At 32.2% G+C, this 17,326-nt stretch overlaps 2 protein-coding genes across 2 annotated transcripts; one reads left to right on the top strand and one right to left on the bottom strand.

Annotated features, from left to right (window-relative positions):
• Positions 1–464: 464 nt before the first annotated feature.
• Positions 465–2,355, top strand: LOC127064649 (phospholipase A1). The gene is made up of 2 exons (XM_050996057.1): positions 465–972; positions 1,275–2,355. Exons 1-2 carry the CDS (start codon positions 651–653, stop codon positions 2,060–2,062), a joined length of 1,110 nt encoding a protein of 369 aa, XP_050852014.1. The 5' UTR covers positions 465–650; the 3' UTR covers positions 2,063–2,355.
• A 2,004-nt stretch (positions 2,356–4,359) lies between these two features.
• Positions 4,360–15,250, bottom strand: LOC127064599 (T-box transcription factor TBX6-like). Its single transcript, XM_050995920.1, has 5 exons — positions 14,886–15,250; positions 13,071–13,212; positions 8,310–8,637; positions 5,599–5,745; positions 4,360–5,352 (listed from the first exon to the last, which is right to left on the bottom strand). Exons 1-5 carry the CDS (start codon positions 15,016–15,018, stop codon positions 4,867–4,869), a joined length of 1,236 nt encoding a protein of 411 aa, XP_050851877.1. The 5' UTR covers positions 15,019–15,250; the 3' UTR covers positions 4,360–4,866.
• Between the last annotated feature and the right edge of the window lie 2,076 nt (positions 15,251–17,326).

Raw genomic sequence — 17,326 nt, 5'->3', positions numbered from 1 at the left:
ACTAGAAAAAATTTTTGATTCAAACGGTACTTCGTTTTTTGCGTCGCGCAATAAATAATATTTCGATTTATAAATCCGGATTTAAAATCGTTTAAACCGATTAAAAAGGAATCATTGATCAAAGTTTTCACGATTATTTGCATGTAATATATATATATATATATATATATATATATTTATCTGTACTCATTAGCACATTTCGGAGAATATAAAGAAAATAAAAAAGGACCAACCAGAAGAAAAAGAAGGAAAAAGGGAATGTTTACGATGAGTCAGTAATTCGACTTCGATATTAAGCTGCTTAACGTAAATACATATTTACGCGTATTTGTGAAATTTGAAGGTGCGGTTGTTTGATTTTTTTTTGTGAACAAGAAATTTCTGTTTATATCTTTGTCAAATATTCCTTATCTCTCTCTCTCTCTTTCTCTGTATATATAATATCCCTCTCTCTCTCTCTCTCTCTCGATTTTATTAAACGAGAACACGAATGGAAGAGGTAGAAGGGAGATAGAGGTGACACAGAGAGAAGACAAAACGGTATTCGATGGTGTAAGACTTCTGACGAAGGAAGAACCTCGAAGGAACAAGGTAGCACGATCAGTAGTGTTCAAACGGTTCGTGCGAAGAAGACTACGATACGACGAAAAATGTTCGTTAAGAAATCTTTGTCATTGCGATCGATCGCAATTATAACGATACTGTCGATAAAAATTATTTCGTTAGAAGCTAAACGACCGCGCGGACCTATTGAGGAAGCTATACAGAACGGTGCAGTGAACGATTATATACAAGAGGATTGCATTTGGAGACGTGGAAACGATAGAGACTCCTGTCCGGATCCTGAAGTTCGTGTTTATTTGTATACTCCTGGAAATAATCGTAGAGAATTAGATTCGAGGGAATCCGATTGGCTTAGACACGATTACGATACTACGAGGGAGAATATCATTCTTATTCATGGCTATGCAGGTGGTTTTATCGATCGTGATTTATTTCCTATTTTTTCTATATTTCGTTTTGTTTTGTTGAATTCTTTTTTCTTTCTTTCTTTCTTTCTTTTATAAACGAAAAGATCGACGCGGTGTCCATCGTCGGAATCGTTGTCAATGAACAAAAAAAAAAAAAAGAAAAAAAAAAGAGAGGAAAGAGAAAAAGAAAAAAGATAAAACAAAATTATTTGTACATGCGTGCATATATCGTAGATAATTAAAATTCATCCTAATCGCATTTGAAAGTAACTTATAGAAAATATTGTGATTATATATGACCAGGTGGCGATAATACATTACCAATTGCGGTGCTACGTGATGCCTATTTAAGGAATGGTAGTTACAACGTCTTCCTGGTAGATTGGGGTGCATTAGCCGCGGCACCTTGTTATCCAGCAGCGGTATCGAATCTTCATCCAGTCGCTCGTTGCTTATCAAGGACTCTGACGACTCTAAGAAACCTCGGTTTACCTATTCATCGAACAACGTGCGTGGGACATTCCTTAGGAGCTCATATATGTGGTATCATAGCAAATTACCTTCTATTTCGAATGAATCGAATAATTGGCTTGGATCCAGCCAAGCCACTTATTCGTCCAGGTCGAGTAAATCGATTGGATAGTGGCGATGCTGATTTCGTTGAAGTGATGCATACAAATGCTGGTTATTATGGCGAATCCATTCGTATGGGTCATGCTGATTTCTGCGTAAACGGTGGCAAAATTCAACCATTTTGCGAGGGTAGATCGAACGATCAGCTTTGCAGTCACGTTTGGGCGGTATGTTTTATGGCACTTAGTCTTGACAACGACGGTCGAAATACGATAGCCGAATCGTGCTCACGTAGATGTCCTTCCGGCCCAAAAATCGCACAAAGAGCTGGCGTCTACGTTCCGATGGGACATCACACGCCTAGTGAGATTAGGGGTTCGTTCTGTTTTAACAGTATACTACCACCGTATTGTCCGAGATATCATAATGGTCATGGGGATGATAGGTGTTGCTTACCAGGTGATATGAATACTGATTTATCGTTTAAAAAAAAAAATAATGCGTCTGTTAAGTCGTAATAGGTTTCCTGAATTTTACAAACGAGGATGGTTCGTACCATTGGGTATATTTGGGTTTTAAACGTTAACTCACATTTCTATTACGGAACAGGTATGCACATCGCACGCATACATACACACACATATATACATAGTATATATTTCACGTTAATATATATGAATTTTTAAACGTATCTACTATCTGTTAGGGAAAATTGTAAATTATGTATAAAATAATTTTATAATGTAACGTATATTCGTGATAGATGTAATATACAGAGTGTTTATTAAATATTTATATCGTTTCCAGATAATATTCATTTTTGAATATATATTGCTCCCTTTTTTTTATTTCTTTTTTTTATTTCAATATATACGGTATGGATATTGATTAACAAGTATTTGATAGAATCATTTTGTATAATAATGATTTTTAAAGGAACGATATATATATATATATATTAGAGTTAATTGAATATGCATTGTCGTCTTGACAATGAATCGATGTCAACCGGGACTCGAGAAGAAGCCGTAACGCATACGGTACGTAGAGCGCGCGCGTTTTGCGATTCCGGTGTTCGATTGAGTATTCAGACGATGTACAAGAAAAATCTTACGTTGGTAGAGTAACCACGTGTCCCAATACCGTTAGATGTTCCACTAAACCGTTTATATAAATAAGCATATCAGAAATAATTTTACTCGATATTTCGATCGAGTTATACATTCTTTTTTTCTTTCCTTTTTTCTTTCTTTCGCTATATTTTTGGTAAACTATCGAACGAATTATTTATCAGAAATAAGAAAGAAAGAAAAAGAAAAAAAAATTATGTAAATATCGCACATGATATTTTATAGAGAAAATTTCTACGAATTTGATATTAGAAGGAACAAAAGAAAAAGAAAAAATGAGAAGGAAATGTAAAAATTATAAAACATTTAAGCATGACAAATGGTTCTAATAGAATTTTGAAAAGAAAAAAGAGAAAAAGATTATCGTAAAAATTTATGGTTCGTTTTAAAGGCTCTAGAGAATGTACGACCGGTATCCCGCTGATTTTCAAAGTGTTTTAAGAGACATCGATACTCAACAGGGGTGCGTCTTGTTGTTAAACGATATACTGAAATACTTGGCACATTTCTTAGACCTACTTAGTACTTTCTATCTTTTTTTGTTCTTCTATTATCAAACGAACAGAGAACAACGATGATTCGTCTAGAAAAAAAGAAACATTTCTTATTTTCAAATTATTATCGTTGTCCAAGCTTTTTAAGTAAAAAAAGAATATTCTCACTTTTATCTCGATCATTATATCAAAATTAATTCTAATTTGTTTATATATGGGTATGAGTATGAAGACATACATACACGCATATAAATTGATTAGATTACTCATAACTTTAATGTTTGTAATGTGAAAATTATTTCGAAAAGATATTTTAATGGAGAATATGGGAACAGAGATATTAGAAAAAAAATTTATTGAAGGTAGAAATATTAGAAAAAAAAAAAAAAATACTGAATTATATAAGTAAATTTCAGACACTATATATAGATTATATAAGTATACGTATAATCGAAAGTACTATAGTACATGTTTGTTCGTTTATGTGTAGTAAATGGAATGTGTAGTCAAAGAAGAGGTGAGAAGAGTTCCACTCATACCATCTACAGATATGTACGGCATCTTAACGTTGTTTATAATTTTTCATAAACACCTCATTATCATTGTTCGAGGGATGAATTTTTATTTTAATAATTCATTCGTCGGATATGGTTTAGTCGGATTAGTTTTTTTCGTGCAAGAATCGAGTTGGAAGAAGTAGAGACTCTTCTTCGCTCTCGCGTTTCATTTAATAAAAACAAATAAACGTACCTAAAAGTTATATATAAAAATATATTTTATGTAAGATCTTCATAGTGTCTGAAAATTAAATATAATTCAAGGAAATTCTCTCTTCCCCCCCCCTATTTTTTTTTTTTTTTTTTTTAATAACTACTAAACAATTTTTTTTCTTTTTTCTTTTAATTGGTATAAAATTCACATTGTATGTCATATATTGAAACTAATTGATCCTAGAATGTTTTTATTATTTTTTTTCTCGTATTTCCCATGAAAACAAGAAAGAAAAAAAAATTTAGAATTAACAATCAAGATGTGGCACCAGTTTTATTGGAATCTTGTCATAAAATTTATATTTACAAAGAAGATTCGTATTATGACTTAAATTTATAAAAATTATGTAAAATTTGTATAAAAATTAATATATATGCATATATATATATATATATATGTATCTGTATATCTGTATAAATATATATATATATATATACATATAGGTACTTATATTCAATTAATTGGTTACTTTTCGTCTTCTTAGTAGAAACAAGGCACTTTGTAAACGTGAGCGAAGAAGATGAAAGTATGATACAGACAAATTACAATAAAAATCTTCTCGCTTACTTATCGTCCAACGCAATATGGATATGATATCGGATATGTATACTATATATATATATATCTTTGGTGATTATACATTTACTTAAAAAATATGGCGATAATTCTGACTAACGTCGCCATTTACGAATGAATTTTACTAGTAGTACGTCACTAGCCTTTACACTAATCATTATTATTTTATATCTAGATACGAACAATGTATATACATTTTTTAACTATTGTACATATTCCGATGATCTATGATTTGAAATTATCAATAGAAGAACAAGACAAAGGAAAAGGAAAGAAAACAGAAAATATTTTTAAATAATGACAAATATAATCTTACGGTCGGATTAATTGAATATGGAAATTAAAGGTGAATCAATGAAACTGTGGATAATAAGACAACGAATGAAATCTATGAGAAAATCGTAGATAAGATTCTAATGGAAATTCGGTGATAGTCGATGGTTGTTCGATGACAGGAGCGATCGGTAACGTAATTATTGACGATGGACGAGGTGAAGAATCATTTGTCCAAGGTCGATAGAGTTTTGGTTGATCGTTTTGTTCATTTACACGACGATTTTTAGTAGACGAATGTGGACTTCTGTCCTCGCAACTGCTCAACTCTCTCTCGTCAAGATTTTCGTTTTCGTTTGGTGTTCCTACCGTTGTTGGCGTCGTTGACTGTTGTATCGATTCCGAGGAAGAAGCGGTCTCCTCTTCCTCGTCCAATCGATTTACTTCTTCCTGTTCGTTGTTTTCTTCTCTCGGAAATTTTCTTTTGCATCGGGATTGACCGGAATCACGGAAACCCTTTGCGAATGGATTGTTGTCGATTTTTAATTTTGTAATATTTTCGTTCTGAAATATAAATTTGTTTTTGTTCATTCTTTTCGTGTGTATGCGTGTGTTCTCTTTTTTCACGATATAAATATAATACAATTGTACAATTAATATATTTAATTATAATAGTTATATAGTTATAATTACATAGATACATATTTTTATCGTTATTTTGTTTTAATGTATTAATAAGAAAAATTATCTATCGAATAATATCTATATAACATTATTAAGATGAAACGATCGAAGTGTTTACGATCTTACCTGATAAGCTGTGACTGCGATAAACTCGGTCTCCTTGAATGTGAATGCCGATGAGGGATAAGTATGGAAGTCTTTAATGCGTGTTAAATCGTCGCATCTGATGATCCAAATGCGGACCTGATATTTGTGCATCGATGTTAAAACAATCTGTTAACGAAAAAAAGAAAAAATAAGAATAACGAATGTATACTTTATGAAATGTTCTCTGACTTCGTTCAAAATATATTAACTATATTTGATTAAAAAAAAAAAGCACTATATAATTAATTTGTTAATTATTCGCGATGGATATTCGATGTAGTATGAAAAAGAAGATGGAATCGTTTAGCTCTGGTTTTGTATTTCTTTTTTTGTTCCTTTCTTCCTTTCTTTTTCTTCTGCCCCTTTTTTTTCACGGGCAAAGAAGGGAGACCCGAGAGAATTTTATTAAATTCGTAATTAGTTTGGGGAATCGAGCAAAAGAAGCCGCCACGCAGTGTTGGAGATAAGTTGGCGCCTCGGTATAAGAAGGCCGACGACTATGTTGTGCTGTAAGCAGACGCGATTCTCGAAAGCCAAGTCGTCGTCGTTGCAACCTTCCTGGAATCACGTACCTCACACACGAAGATAGAAATTATCGTAATACACGGTCGAGATCTATATTTGTTTCTAATTAAAAAAATATTTTGCTTGGAAAATAGAGAAGAAAAAATATATATATAGAGAGAGAGAGAGAGAGAGAGAGAGAGAGAGAGAGAGAGAGAGAGAGAGAGAGAGAGAGAGAAAATAAAAAAATATTATAGAGAAAAAAAATAGTATTACCCTAGAAAAAATTTAGATTTCATTCGATTAGATCTTATTCGAGACTTCTTAAGCCGATCTTTATCTTTCCCTTTTTTTTATTTTTAAATCGTAAACAAGGCAAATTCCGAGCCCTAAGAATTAATCAAAATACATAACTATACATACAAATATATGTTTTTAAAAATTTCATTATTATTTTAAAATTAATATAATTTTATTTAAATAACAAACTATCTAAACGTTTAAAATATGATCGATCTTCGAATTGTGTAGTTGTGAAAATCTTTTTTGGAAAAAGACAAAAAGAAAAAGAAAAGAAAAAAGAAAGAACAGAGAAAAAATGCGTCATTAAATAATTGTCTGAATAATTATTAAAGAAGGTAAAGTAAAAGGAGAGAAATGAGAAATGGGGTCGGTCTCGTGAAAAAGTTCCTTTCGATTTTTCGTCGTGAAAGGCTAAAAGGACTGACAAAAAGGGGCACCCTTAATGCTTGACGGCAGCTGCCTGCCTGGTCAAGGCGTAAACAAACCAACTCACGGAGATGAGGAAAAAGATGGTATATCGATTACAGAGTGTCGTGGACCGTGTTAATCTTCGTTCTTCACGGACAACGGCAAAATGCTTCACCGTTTTGAGTAGCTTAAGTCTCGGCACCGGAGGATCTCTTACCTATCGCGAAAATTGTAATCCCTATACTACGGTGCTCATCTCGAAGCTGATTTAGACTACCCCCTGACGTTTGAGCAAACTGACCGACCGAACAGACAGTTCACAAACTGTCCATGGAAAAAGTTCTAAGCCGTTATCTTTCTCGCTTAAATGACCTCACGATATGTGCTAAAACGATGAATAACGTTCTTTTTAAGAAAATGGAAAAGAAAGAAGTATAAAAAAAAGACTCAAATATGGGAACGAGTCTTAAAAAGATGTAGAAAGAAAAGGAAAAATGAGAAAAAGAAACAAACGAACAAACAAATAGAAGGCAGATCTTTTTTTCTGCTTCAATTCCCGATTTTTCTCTCGTAGACATCTTGCCTAAAGATCGATGTCACAGTTGACGACTTTATTTTTTTGGTTTTTATATATATGTATGTATATAAAATGTAAATGATTCGGAAGATATCGTTAGTATATTAATATCGAACAGTATTTTTTTTAGTATTTTTTATTTCTTTTTTTTTAGTGTCCGTCGGAAATGTATCGTGGTAATACGAAGGAGGGTGAGGAACCGTGTGTGGCGACCTCCCGCATACGAGCACGAAAAGTTGGGAAGAAGGGAATGAGTAATTCGAAACCAGAGCAGCCAAAGAGACACGTATCGAGAGAATGGGTAGACGGGACCGAGGACAACCGTGGCTGTCCAAACACACGGCCCGGTCAGATAAATGAAGGGCCGCCGACTCGTAGCCTCCCCTTACTTCTCAACTTTGCTTCCGTTCCCCCTTTTTTTCTTTTTTTTTTCTTTCTTTTTGTCGAGATTCCTCTCTACTTTCCTTCCGCTTTTTTAATGGGAATGGGTTCGACACCTTTCCCTTTCTTCTTTTCTTTTTTCTAGTTTCTCCTTTTTTTTTTGACCTTTTCTTCTTATTCCGAAAGTTTTGTTCTCTTTTTCTTTTTTTTTTTTTTTTTCTTTTCTTCCACGTCTACGAGAGACGAATTCGTTATCATTGCTAATGTATTTCGTGAAACATGTGACATCACATTTCGTAATTTTGTTTTCTCCCGCTTAGAAAATTTAGTAATAATTATTAGCTCTTTTTCTTTTTCTTTCTTTTTTCAACTTAAAGAAATACACGTGATTATCCTTCCAATAATTAATTGCTGTGATCTAACTTGTTTTTATTTTCCTTTTATTTTTTATTTCTTTTATTTGAAACAAGAGAAAAAAAAAAGAAATACGCGCGTGCGCATAATAAAAAGAACTCACGTTATTTTGATGTTCGACCGAATTGTTGGTAATTTTGAGTTTACTGAAGCTAATCGGTAATTGTTGCATCCAATGATCTCCAGTAGCAGGACTGTCAGGATGCAGGTATATCCTTCGATCGATCTCTGGTTGTGGCTCCGCAAAACCTGTCGACATCCATCCTCTTGACGAGAGCCTGCCGCTTTTCGTGTCGGTCTCGTCGACGCCTCCGCCACTTTCGACATACTTTTGTCGACGATCTGACGCCGGTACCACTTCGAGTAGTATGCAGTAGCGAGTACGTTTCTCCAATCCGCTTACAGTGATTTTGACCGATGGAAACATGCGTCTATGTGAAATAAACAATTAAATGATTATTCACTTTTTGTTTTATTAATGAATTTTTCTTTTTCTGCCTCTTTGTCTCTTTGTTTTATTCTTTTTTTATTTTGCTTTCTTTCTTTTTTCTTTTTTTATTTCGCCCAATTAAATATTATATTTCTTTAACGATGCTCCGCCAAGTGTACCTAAATATTTAGTTTCTTCTTTTTATTCATTTATTATTTATTTATTAAATGTATATTTATAATAAAATTTCGTATATATATATTTTTCTTTTTTCAAAAATTATACAACTCCAAAATATTGTAAGGGTATTTAACGAAAACGAGGAGAAGGGATTAAAAGATCGTGCAAGCATTTCGAGTAGGAAATATATAATTTCGTTAAAAGTCAGTTTTACAGCAGAACAGACTAGTTTATCTTTACATTGGATCTGCTTAGTCATGTCGCCGGAAAGCTTATTTTGCCAAAAATATTTCTTACAGGTATAGTAGTAAAATTTAGTTAAGGGTTGAGAAGATAATCTTGTAAAAGTTAGGCCAAAGCGAAAGGAAGAGAAAGACAAAAAGAATATTTTAATCACTATGTTTTCTCGTTGAAGTTATTTGATGGATTGGTTCGTAAGAGCCACGTACAAAAAGATAAACAAAAAAAAAAAAGAAAAAAGAAAAGAGAGAAGAAGAAAGAGAAGAAGAAAAAAGTTGATTGAATTGATAAAAATGAAGAAACGAAAAAAAAAGAAACGAAAAATGCAAAAGTATTTCGATTTGTTAATATTATCCTGACATGACAAATGAGCGTCTTACCTATATAAAAAAAAAAAAAAGAAAAGAAAAGAAAAAAAAAATATTAGAAAATCTTCGGTCACTTTTGTAAAAGGGTCCTTCTATTATCTTATAATCTTTCAGCTGAGTTTTACCGAAATATGAAAACATTTCAAATTTATGGATAATCCGATAAGTCAATTTACGGTGGTCCGGTTTGTTTGCGTACCTAATTGCACCTTTTCTAGCAGTTTTCGTTCTCACCCCTTTATATATATATATATAATTTTCTTTCTTTTCTTCTCTTTCTCTTTTCGTCCTTGGTTATTCTTATAAGAATAGTACAAAACCTGAGTCATGCAATTTATCGTTGGAATCCTTCGTTCTCGAGTTATGCAAGTTAATCTTTAGATTCTTTCAAAGGTATATTATAAAACAAATCTTTCTCATCCCTTTATCTCTACCTCTCTCTTTCTCTCTCTTTTTCTCTATCTCTCTCTCTCTCTCTCCATTCTTGATTATTCTTTTAAAAACGAGTACAAAGCTGAGTACGTGCAATTTATCTTGGCAATCTTTTCTTTCTCGAGTATTGCAAGTTAATCTTTGGATATTTTCAAAGTTACAGATAATATTTATAAAATATTGTTAGATTGTATATTTTCAACCAATATTATATCAATCAAACAATTATTTATAAAATTATAAACTGAATGATGATTAAAAATTATCGACAGAAAATAAAATTAATTTCGTCGAATTAAAACAAAAATATATATATATATATATATATATATATATACGTAGATGCAGGTATACGATTATTTATATAGTTGTACGCGAAATTATGAGGAGAGATTACTGAAAATAATAAAGATAAAAGATAAAAGAAAATAAGAGTAAGGAAATAAAAAGGAGGAAAGAAAAAACTGGTGAATCTTCTGTTCTTCGTCTTATCTAAGTGAAATGTAAGAGACTGAAAAAGTCTATTTTGAGAAACGCCAAAAGGTGGTGGAAGCTTAAGTGGAAAAGTGAATCGCACCGTCGTCGCGTCGCATCGTGGCGCGTCGTCGCGACGCGCCATGACGACCGATAGACATGGTAGCATAGTCTCGTGCGACATCGACTTTCGTGTCTGGTGCTACTCGAAAGGGAGAGATGTTGCTCTTGAGATTACGTATCGACTAAGTAGGAGCGTGTGATGTCTCGATTAGAAGTGCATAAGGACTGCGCATCAGGAGCACGTGCCTAATTTCTTTACTGATAGATATAACAGCGTGTGTTCCATTACTATGTATATATTAATAGTAACTCCATTGATGTCTTTTTGGCGTCTGTTAAACACGAAGTGTGTATGATCTTACAAAAAAAAAATTTACTAGAAAAAAAAAAGAATGAAAATTGTCGAAAAATTATATTTTCAATATTGATTTATATAGAAAAAACGTTTATTTATATAGTTATATGCGAAATGATAATTAAAAATTATTACAATAAAATAAACTATTATTATTAGATCAATATTATCGAATAAAAAAAAACGTGTGTTCATGTATATATATGCAATTATTTATACGGTTATATGAAAAATGATGATTAAGAACGATCGAAAATAATGAATATTAATAATATATAATATAATTACTATTTTCGAATTAGAAAAGAAAATCTCCTCGACATTGATTTATCGTATACCCGTACACACGATTGTTTCATATAATCAAAAAATAAAAAATAAAAAAATAAATAAATAAAAAAGGACAAATATAAAAAAAGTAAAAGGCAGAAAATATAAATCGAGAAGAAAGAATAGAACATAAATAGACATAGTAATAGAGAACGTGTCAAAGTAGATGACTAGATGATCCTCCCGAGTTGTACGTTTTTGTCTTAGAAGGGCCAAAAGACACGGAAGAAGGTGATAAAAGAAAGCGTGAGGACTCGAAGAAGGAGTCGATCGTGACGTGGAATACTGATTCTGCGTGTTGCGAGTTTGCAAGCGAGATGTGTTTTGCCATATATGGTACACACGTGGTTGGCACGTGGTGCATCGATGCACCGAAAGAAACAATTTCATGAGGAAGACCGGAAGACACGGATGAACGGATAGGGCAACTCGGGAGACACCTTCCTTTCTATTGTAAAGTGCGTAACGCCCACAATTCTAAAAAAGAAATTGTTTTCAAAGGACTTTTTCAATAATAATAATAATAATAATAATAATAATAATAATAATAATAATAATAATATTTATAATTAGATGTTAAACGTATTTAACAAATTTATGAACATATAGTTAGATATTGCATATATACTGTATAAATGATATATTATAATATAATAATAATAATTATTATTTTTAATATATTTTTTTATCAATACAGTCAAAACTTCCGCTTTGCAAAGTTATCATTACCGTGAAGTATAGTTATCACATCGAGTCGGATAAAACATGATCGGTATATGCACCTACGTATTTTCTTTTTTTTTGTCTTTTTTTTTTTTGATCTTTTTTTTTTGCCGGAAACAATAGGACGATTGTCACGCAGCCGGAAATCGAGATTCGTTGTACTTCCGCTTGGCGTACGGATGCACCTTCCTTAAAAAAGAAGAAGCTCCGATTGGCGCGATAAAAGTGATAGAAAGGGTGGAATGTAAACGCCTACGTTTCCGTATCTATCTAATCATTCTCATCTACAATATGTCAACAATTTAATTAGAATTTGTCTATATCATTCTTTTTGGTTTACTTGAATAGAGATATGAATTTTTAATCTTGATTTTGGCCAGGGAATAAGTATCTATTTTACGTCTTATTATAAAAAAAAAAAAGAAAGAATTTGCTGGAAAAATTTAAGCAGACTTTTCCGAAAACGTAAAATTTCTTTCAATCCAACGATCAAGAAATTTTATTACAAAAACAAACAAAAAAATAAGAGAAAAATGACCGATTGATATGTTACGTTCGAATGTTCTTCCTTTTCTTTTTCTCTTTTTTTTCTCTCACCGACGAAAAGAAGAAAGAAAGAAGAAAAAAAAAGGAGAAGAAGAAGAAGATAAAGAAAAAGAAAGGAAATCAAAAGAATAAGAAAAATGCGTGTGCGTTAAAGTATAATACGTGCTCGAGAACAAAACTGCTTTTCCTGTTTTCGAGGCAGAACAATTTGGCGTTACAAATGCTTGCTTCGCGACGCGACGTTTCGAGGGTGGTAACGAGGAAGAAGAAGAAGTTTGGAGCCGACAGAAGGAAGGGGAGTGGTCCTATGGCGCCCGCCGAGCCGACCATCTCCGACACGCTACGTAACATTCTAAAGAATTTTGGAGACAAAGCTTCTTTTCTTCGTGAGAACCGTTCCTGCTTACTGTCCGCCTCGAATCATCGAGACATCTAATTCTTTACTATTCTATATGCGACAATTCTTTTTTTTCTTGTTTTCTTTCTTCTTCTTTTCTTTTTGTTTTGAATAAGAAAATGATTCCTTCAATCGTTATTAAAAATTATTCACAGATAGACAAAGAAGATTTTCGTTGAAGTTAAAATATATTGTATATGATATATGTATCTGTATGTAGGTATATATATATATATATATATATATATATATATATATATATATAAACGTAAATAGCTACAATTATAACCAATCCATATAATTTTATAACTCATAAATATTTTTACCGTCCAGATTTCGTGATGATCATCTCCGTAGTTTCGGCGTGAAATTGTTTCCAAAGCTTCCGATTTTGCAAATCGACCTTAACATTACCCGGAAGTGGTGGTCCCCCACCGAGATACCATCTATTCGTGATTTGTACGTCTTCTGTAAGAAAAGAATAAGAGGAAACGCTTTAATTAAATTACTATTCTACGATTATACATTTTATTTAACATACAAATTTAACAAACAGATATGTATAAATCTCGTAAATCTCTTTAAATTAATTACACCCAAACCTGAGAAAGAAGGAAAGAAAATATTTTTAAATTTTCGAACAAACTGATTTTCTTATCGGTCGAGTCTGCAATTGTGAAATTATTATTATATGGATATGATTAATTTATAAATTTATACAAAATTTTTCAACAGGATCGATTGAATAGAAACTTTTCGCGATAAGGATAGGTATTTAAATGACAAGAATAAATAAAAAAAAATTAATAAAAAAAATAAAAAAAAGGAAAAAGAGAAAAAAATTCAAGATTTCAAGTAGGATCCTTTTCGAGAAGTTTTTTGGGATACGTAAAAATACGTGGATGAGGTAACACGAATAGTGTAGAGGAAGAAGGTCGTCTTTAAAAGATGAACGGAACTCCATCGAAGCGCGTTGATTCCTCGCATGACTGAACCAGTGCGGCGGCGTGCCGCACTTGTCTCCACGATTCTGCGGTCGTGGCATTGTGCCCCGAGTAGGATAATTGCCGACGTTCGGTCTCTGTCCTTCTCTCTCTCTCTCTCTCTTTCTCTCTTTCTCTCACGATCGAATCGTCGAGTCGGCAGATAACGATTGTCCGCTCGAATGAAGGTCGGCACCTTTCATCTTGTCTGAGAGAAGATCTCGCACGGATCTCATCTCTCGCCTTTTCGCAGGACTACTAACGACTACTATTTCTAGTTATCCTTATAGACTTTACCTATGTATACACACATACACACATACTAAGTACTCAGGGTGTATATATAAGTATTCGGATTGTGTCTATATATGTATTTATATGTGCTCAGATATATATATTGTATATATATATATATATATATATATATATATATATATATATACACACACACATATACTAAGTACTCAGGGTATATATAAGTATTTAGAGGGTGTATATATATATATAAGTACTCGGAATATGTGCATGTGTGTGTGTGTGTGTGTGTGTGTGTGTGTGTAGTTTCGAACGATAAATCTAAACTTGTAGATTTAATTATTATGTAATATAACAGATTTAATATATGTAATATAACAAATTTATTATACTAATCGATACAATTATATAATATATAATATACTTTATTATAAGATTGTACGTGTCCATATGTTTCTGTGCATGTATATGTGTTCGTATGATAATTATTAAATTAATTTTTGATATTTCAATTTCATTTACTTCTATATTCTTCAATATTTGTATATATTATAATGTTATTAATAGATGGTGATAGACAGTAATCGAATTCTCGTGTGAATTTATTACATATAGAATATGAATGATTACGAAATTTCATGTTTACATACATAGATAACCTCAATTATTAGGTATACCCAAATAAAAGTCTATCTAAATCTTTTTTTTTCTTTTTCTTTTTTTTTAAACAAATTTCAAGCATCAAATTTTCGAGAGCTCATTTAATAATACATGTTAATATTGTAACAATATTAATCATAGTTATTAATCATAGTTATTAAAATTAGTACGATCTTAGAGGAAATCGTTATGAAAGATAATGAAACAACAACACAACAACGACAACAATAGTAATAATAATACCTGATATATTTCGACGAAGAGCAAGTTGTTGCTGTCTATAGAGCATCTGTTGATGTTGTTGATGATGATGATGAAGTTGTGCGTGGAATTGTAATTCCAATGGGACCGGTAGAATCCTTGGCTTCATATACATGATCACAGACACAATAATACGATACTAACGAGATATGTAAGCAAATAATTACAAAATATTTCGTATGATCGAAGAGAGATGGTAAAAACAGAAATAGAGAAAAGAAAAAACAAAACGCGTAAGAAAAATAATACATAAAAAAGAATATACGATATTACTGATCCGTTGTCCCGTAGTCGACTGGCGTCGGTCGGTAGCTAGTTAAATTATTTATACGTACGAAACGTTTGGAGGGTAGATTTAAGGTTTGTGAATTAAATACTCACCAGTGTGAACGACTCTTTTCAATTGGTCGAGAAGGCCGCCCTCGGACATCGTTGCCACGCCCACGTACCTATCCGATTGGTCGTTTGCAACGACCTAACCTTTCCAGCTTCATAAGTAGTGGCAACAAGTGGGGCTGCATAAACCAACGTGACGACGACTGTGCGTAGGTCCTTCGATTAATTCTAATCTAGTACGATTCGTTAGAACTTTTTTCAAATGTGTTTCTATATAATAATAAAGTATAAGCATATAATTATATGCTTATCACCTTTCTTTTCTTTTTTAATCAATTTCAACGCCGATCGATCTTAAGATATTACAAAAAAAAATAGAGAAACAATTTTATCGGAAGGAACGTCTTAACATAGCAGGGACATGAGATTTGTTTGAGATTGGTAACAACGACGACGACGACGACGACGACGACAACGACGACGAACCTTTATTATACATTATTTCCATTTTTATTTCAAATTTTTTCTTGATTAAAAGGCGTAATGTGAATTTCACGACAAATTTTCTAAGAAAAGATTTCGCGTCTAAAAAACATTAAACATGTTTGCGTAGAAGATAGGATAGGGGTAGAAGTGCGGGATGGAGGATGACACATATATACATACATACGCACTAACTCATTCACGCTCACACATTTACACATTTACACATACACACACACACAACAAAAAAATCGTCACAGTAAATTATGAAATCCGTCGAGACGGTTGTTAATAGTTTGTTCTCGGCTTGGGTAAGAAGAGAAAAGATAAAATCAGGAATCCTCTCAACAAGTCGAGCCGCTTTTAGCCGATAAGTATCTACGCTTTTCTCTCTCTCTCTCTCTCTTTGTCTTTCTCTTTCTTCCTCATTCAATTTCCCCTATTCTCCTTTTCTCTCTTCCTCCCTTTGCCCCACCATGTTTTACCACCCCTTTTGAGACGTTAAACAAGCGTACACGACGTCGCCTACGAACGCAATAGTCATCGAGCTATTGTACTGGCTTCTATAGGATTGCGGATTAACTGTAAACGATACTAAAAACAATAAGAGAAGTAATAAGTCTCTACGGTTATATAGATTTTCTTTCTTTCTCATCTTCGATCAATTTCAGTCAAGGATGAGAAGGAAAAGAGGAAATACATGTTACTTGCGTTATCGTTTAATCTTTAATCCTTCGAAACCACATTGGACGAAAGTTTTTTATTAAATTATGACGTTCCTACTATACAGCGACGCTTAGATCAGGAACGTTTTAAATTTTCTTCATGGATTGTTCGTCTAAATAATAATATTTATTATGTCAATAAAAAAATAAAGGAATCAAGTATACCGAAATAAAGTTTCTTTTTTATTACCGTAAACAAATGAGTAAGATATAAGAAAAAATATTTCTCTCGATATTTCTTAAAGAAAATAGATAGAAAGAACGGAATAATACTTTTATCTATTATACTTTTGTTGGATACTCAATTATACCTTATTGAAAACAGAAAGCGTTTTTCTTTCAAAGATTATCGTTAGTTCTTCGGAATATCTTTACTTTTACATCTCTCTCTTCTCTTTTTTTTTCTTTTATTTCGTCAGATAATATTAAGAAAAAGAAAATATAATAGAGCGCAAAACTAACTAAACATATTTTTATGCCTAATCAGTCTGAACGTCCATTATTGAAGATAACTGCTTAGATGAAGGATCTACGATAAAAGGAATTTATGTTCTTGTACTTACATTTACCCCATAGTCATTTCTTTCACGCCTTAACGATTTTACGATTAGACAAGCCATTAGACCTTTTGCCCATTTCGTATTTAATCTGTAGTAAGTACTTCATTTGGCGTTCAACATTTTTCTATCCTAATGGAAAAGAAACAAATTCATTTCCCGTATGTTATAGATAACGCATTAATGAAAGGTCTTCAAAAATCTTCTTTTCGATAATTAATATTTTTATTCCTTTTTTTTAATGATATTTTCTATTCAATAATAATAATAATAATAATATGAGTATACGATGAAATAAATGATTCATTTGATATAACAAATA

This window comes from Vespula vulgaris, chromosome 1 (assembly GCF_905475345.1).
Source record: "Vespula vulgaris chromosome 1, iyVesVulg1.1, whole genome shotgun sequence".
In the NCBI taxonomy this organism is placed as follows: domain Eukaryota; kingdom Metazoa; phylum Arthropoda; class Insecta; order Hymenoptera; family Vespidae; genus Vespula; species Vespula vulgaris.
This window is presented reverse-complemented; position numbering and strand designations above follow the sequence as displayed.

Bases quoted from the DNA above. Each gene is read 5' to 3' on its own strand.
- LOC127064649 (XM_050996057.1), top strand. From the start codon at position 651: ATGTTCGTTAAGAAATCTTTGTCATTGCGATCGATCGCAATTATAACG. The intron at 973-1,274 runs GTGGTTTTATCG...ATATATGACCAG, and splicing joins TCTTATTCATGGCTATGCAG to GTGGCGATAATACATTACCA.
- LOC127064599 (XM_050995920.1), bottom strand. From the start codon at position 15,018: ATGTATATGAAGCCAAGGATTCTACCGGTCCCATTGGAATTACAATTC. The intron at 13,213-14,885 runs GTATTATTATTA...CTTTTCTTACAG, and splicing joins TCTTCGTCGAAATATATCAG to AAGACGTACAAATCACGAAT. The intron at 5,746-8,309 runs GTGAGTTCTTTT...TTTCGTTAACAG, and splicing joins CGGTCGAACATCAAAATAAC to ATTGTTTTAACATCGATGCA.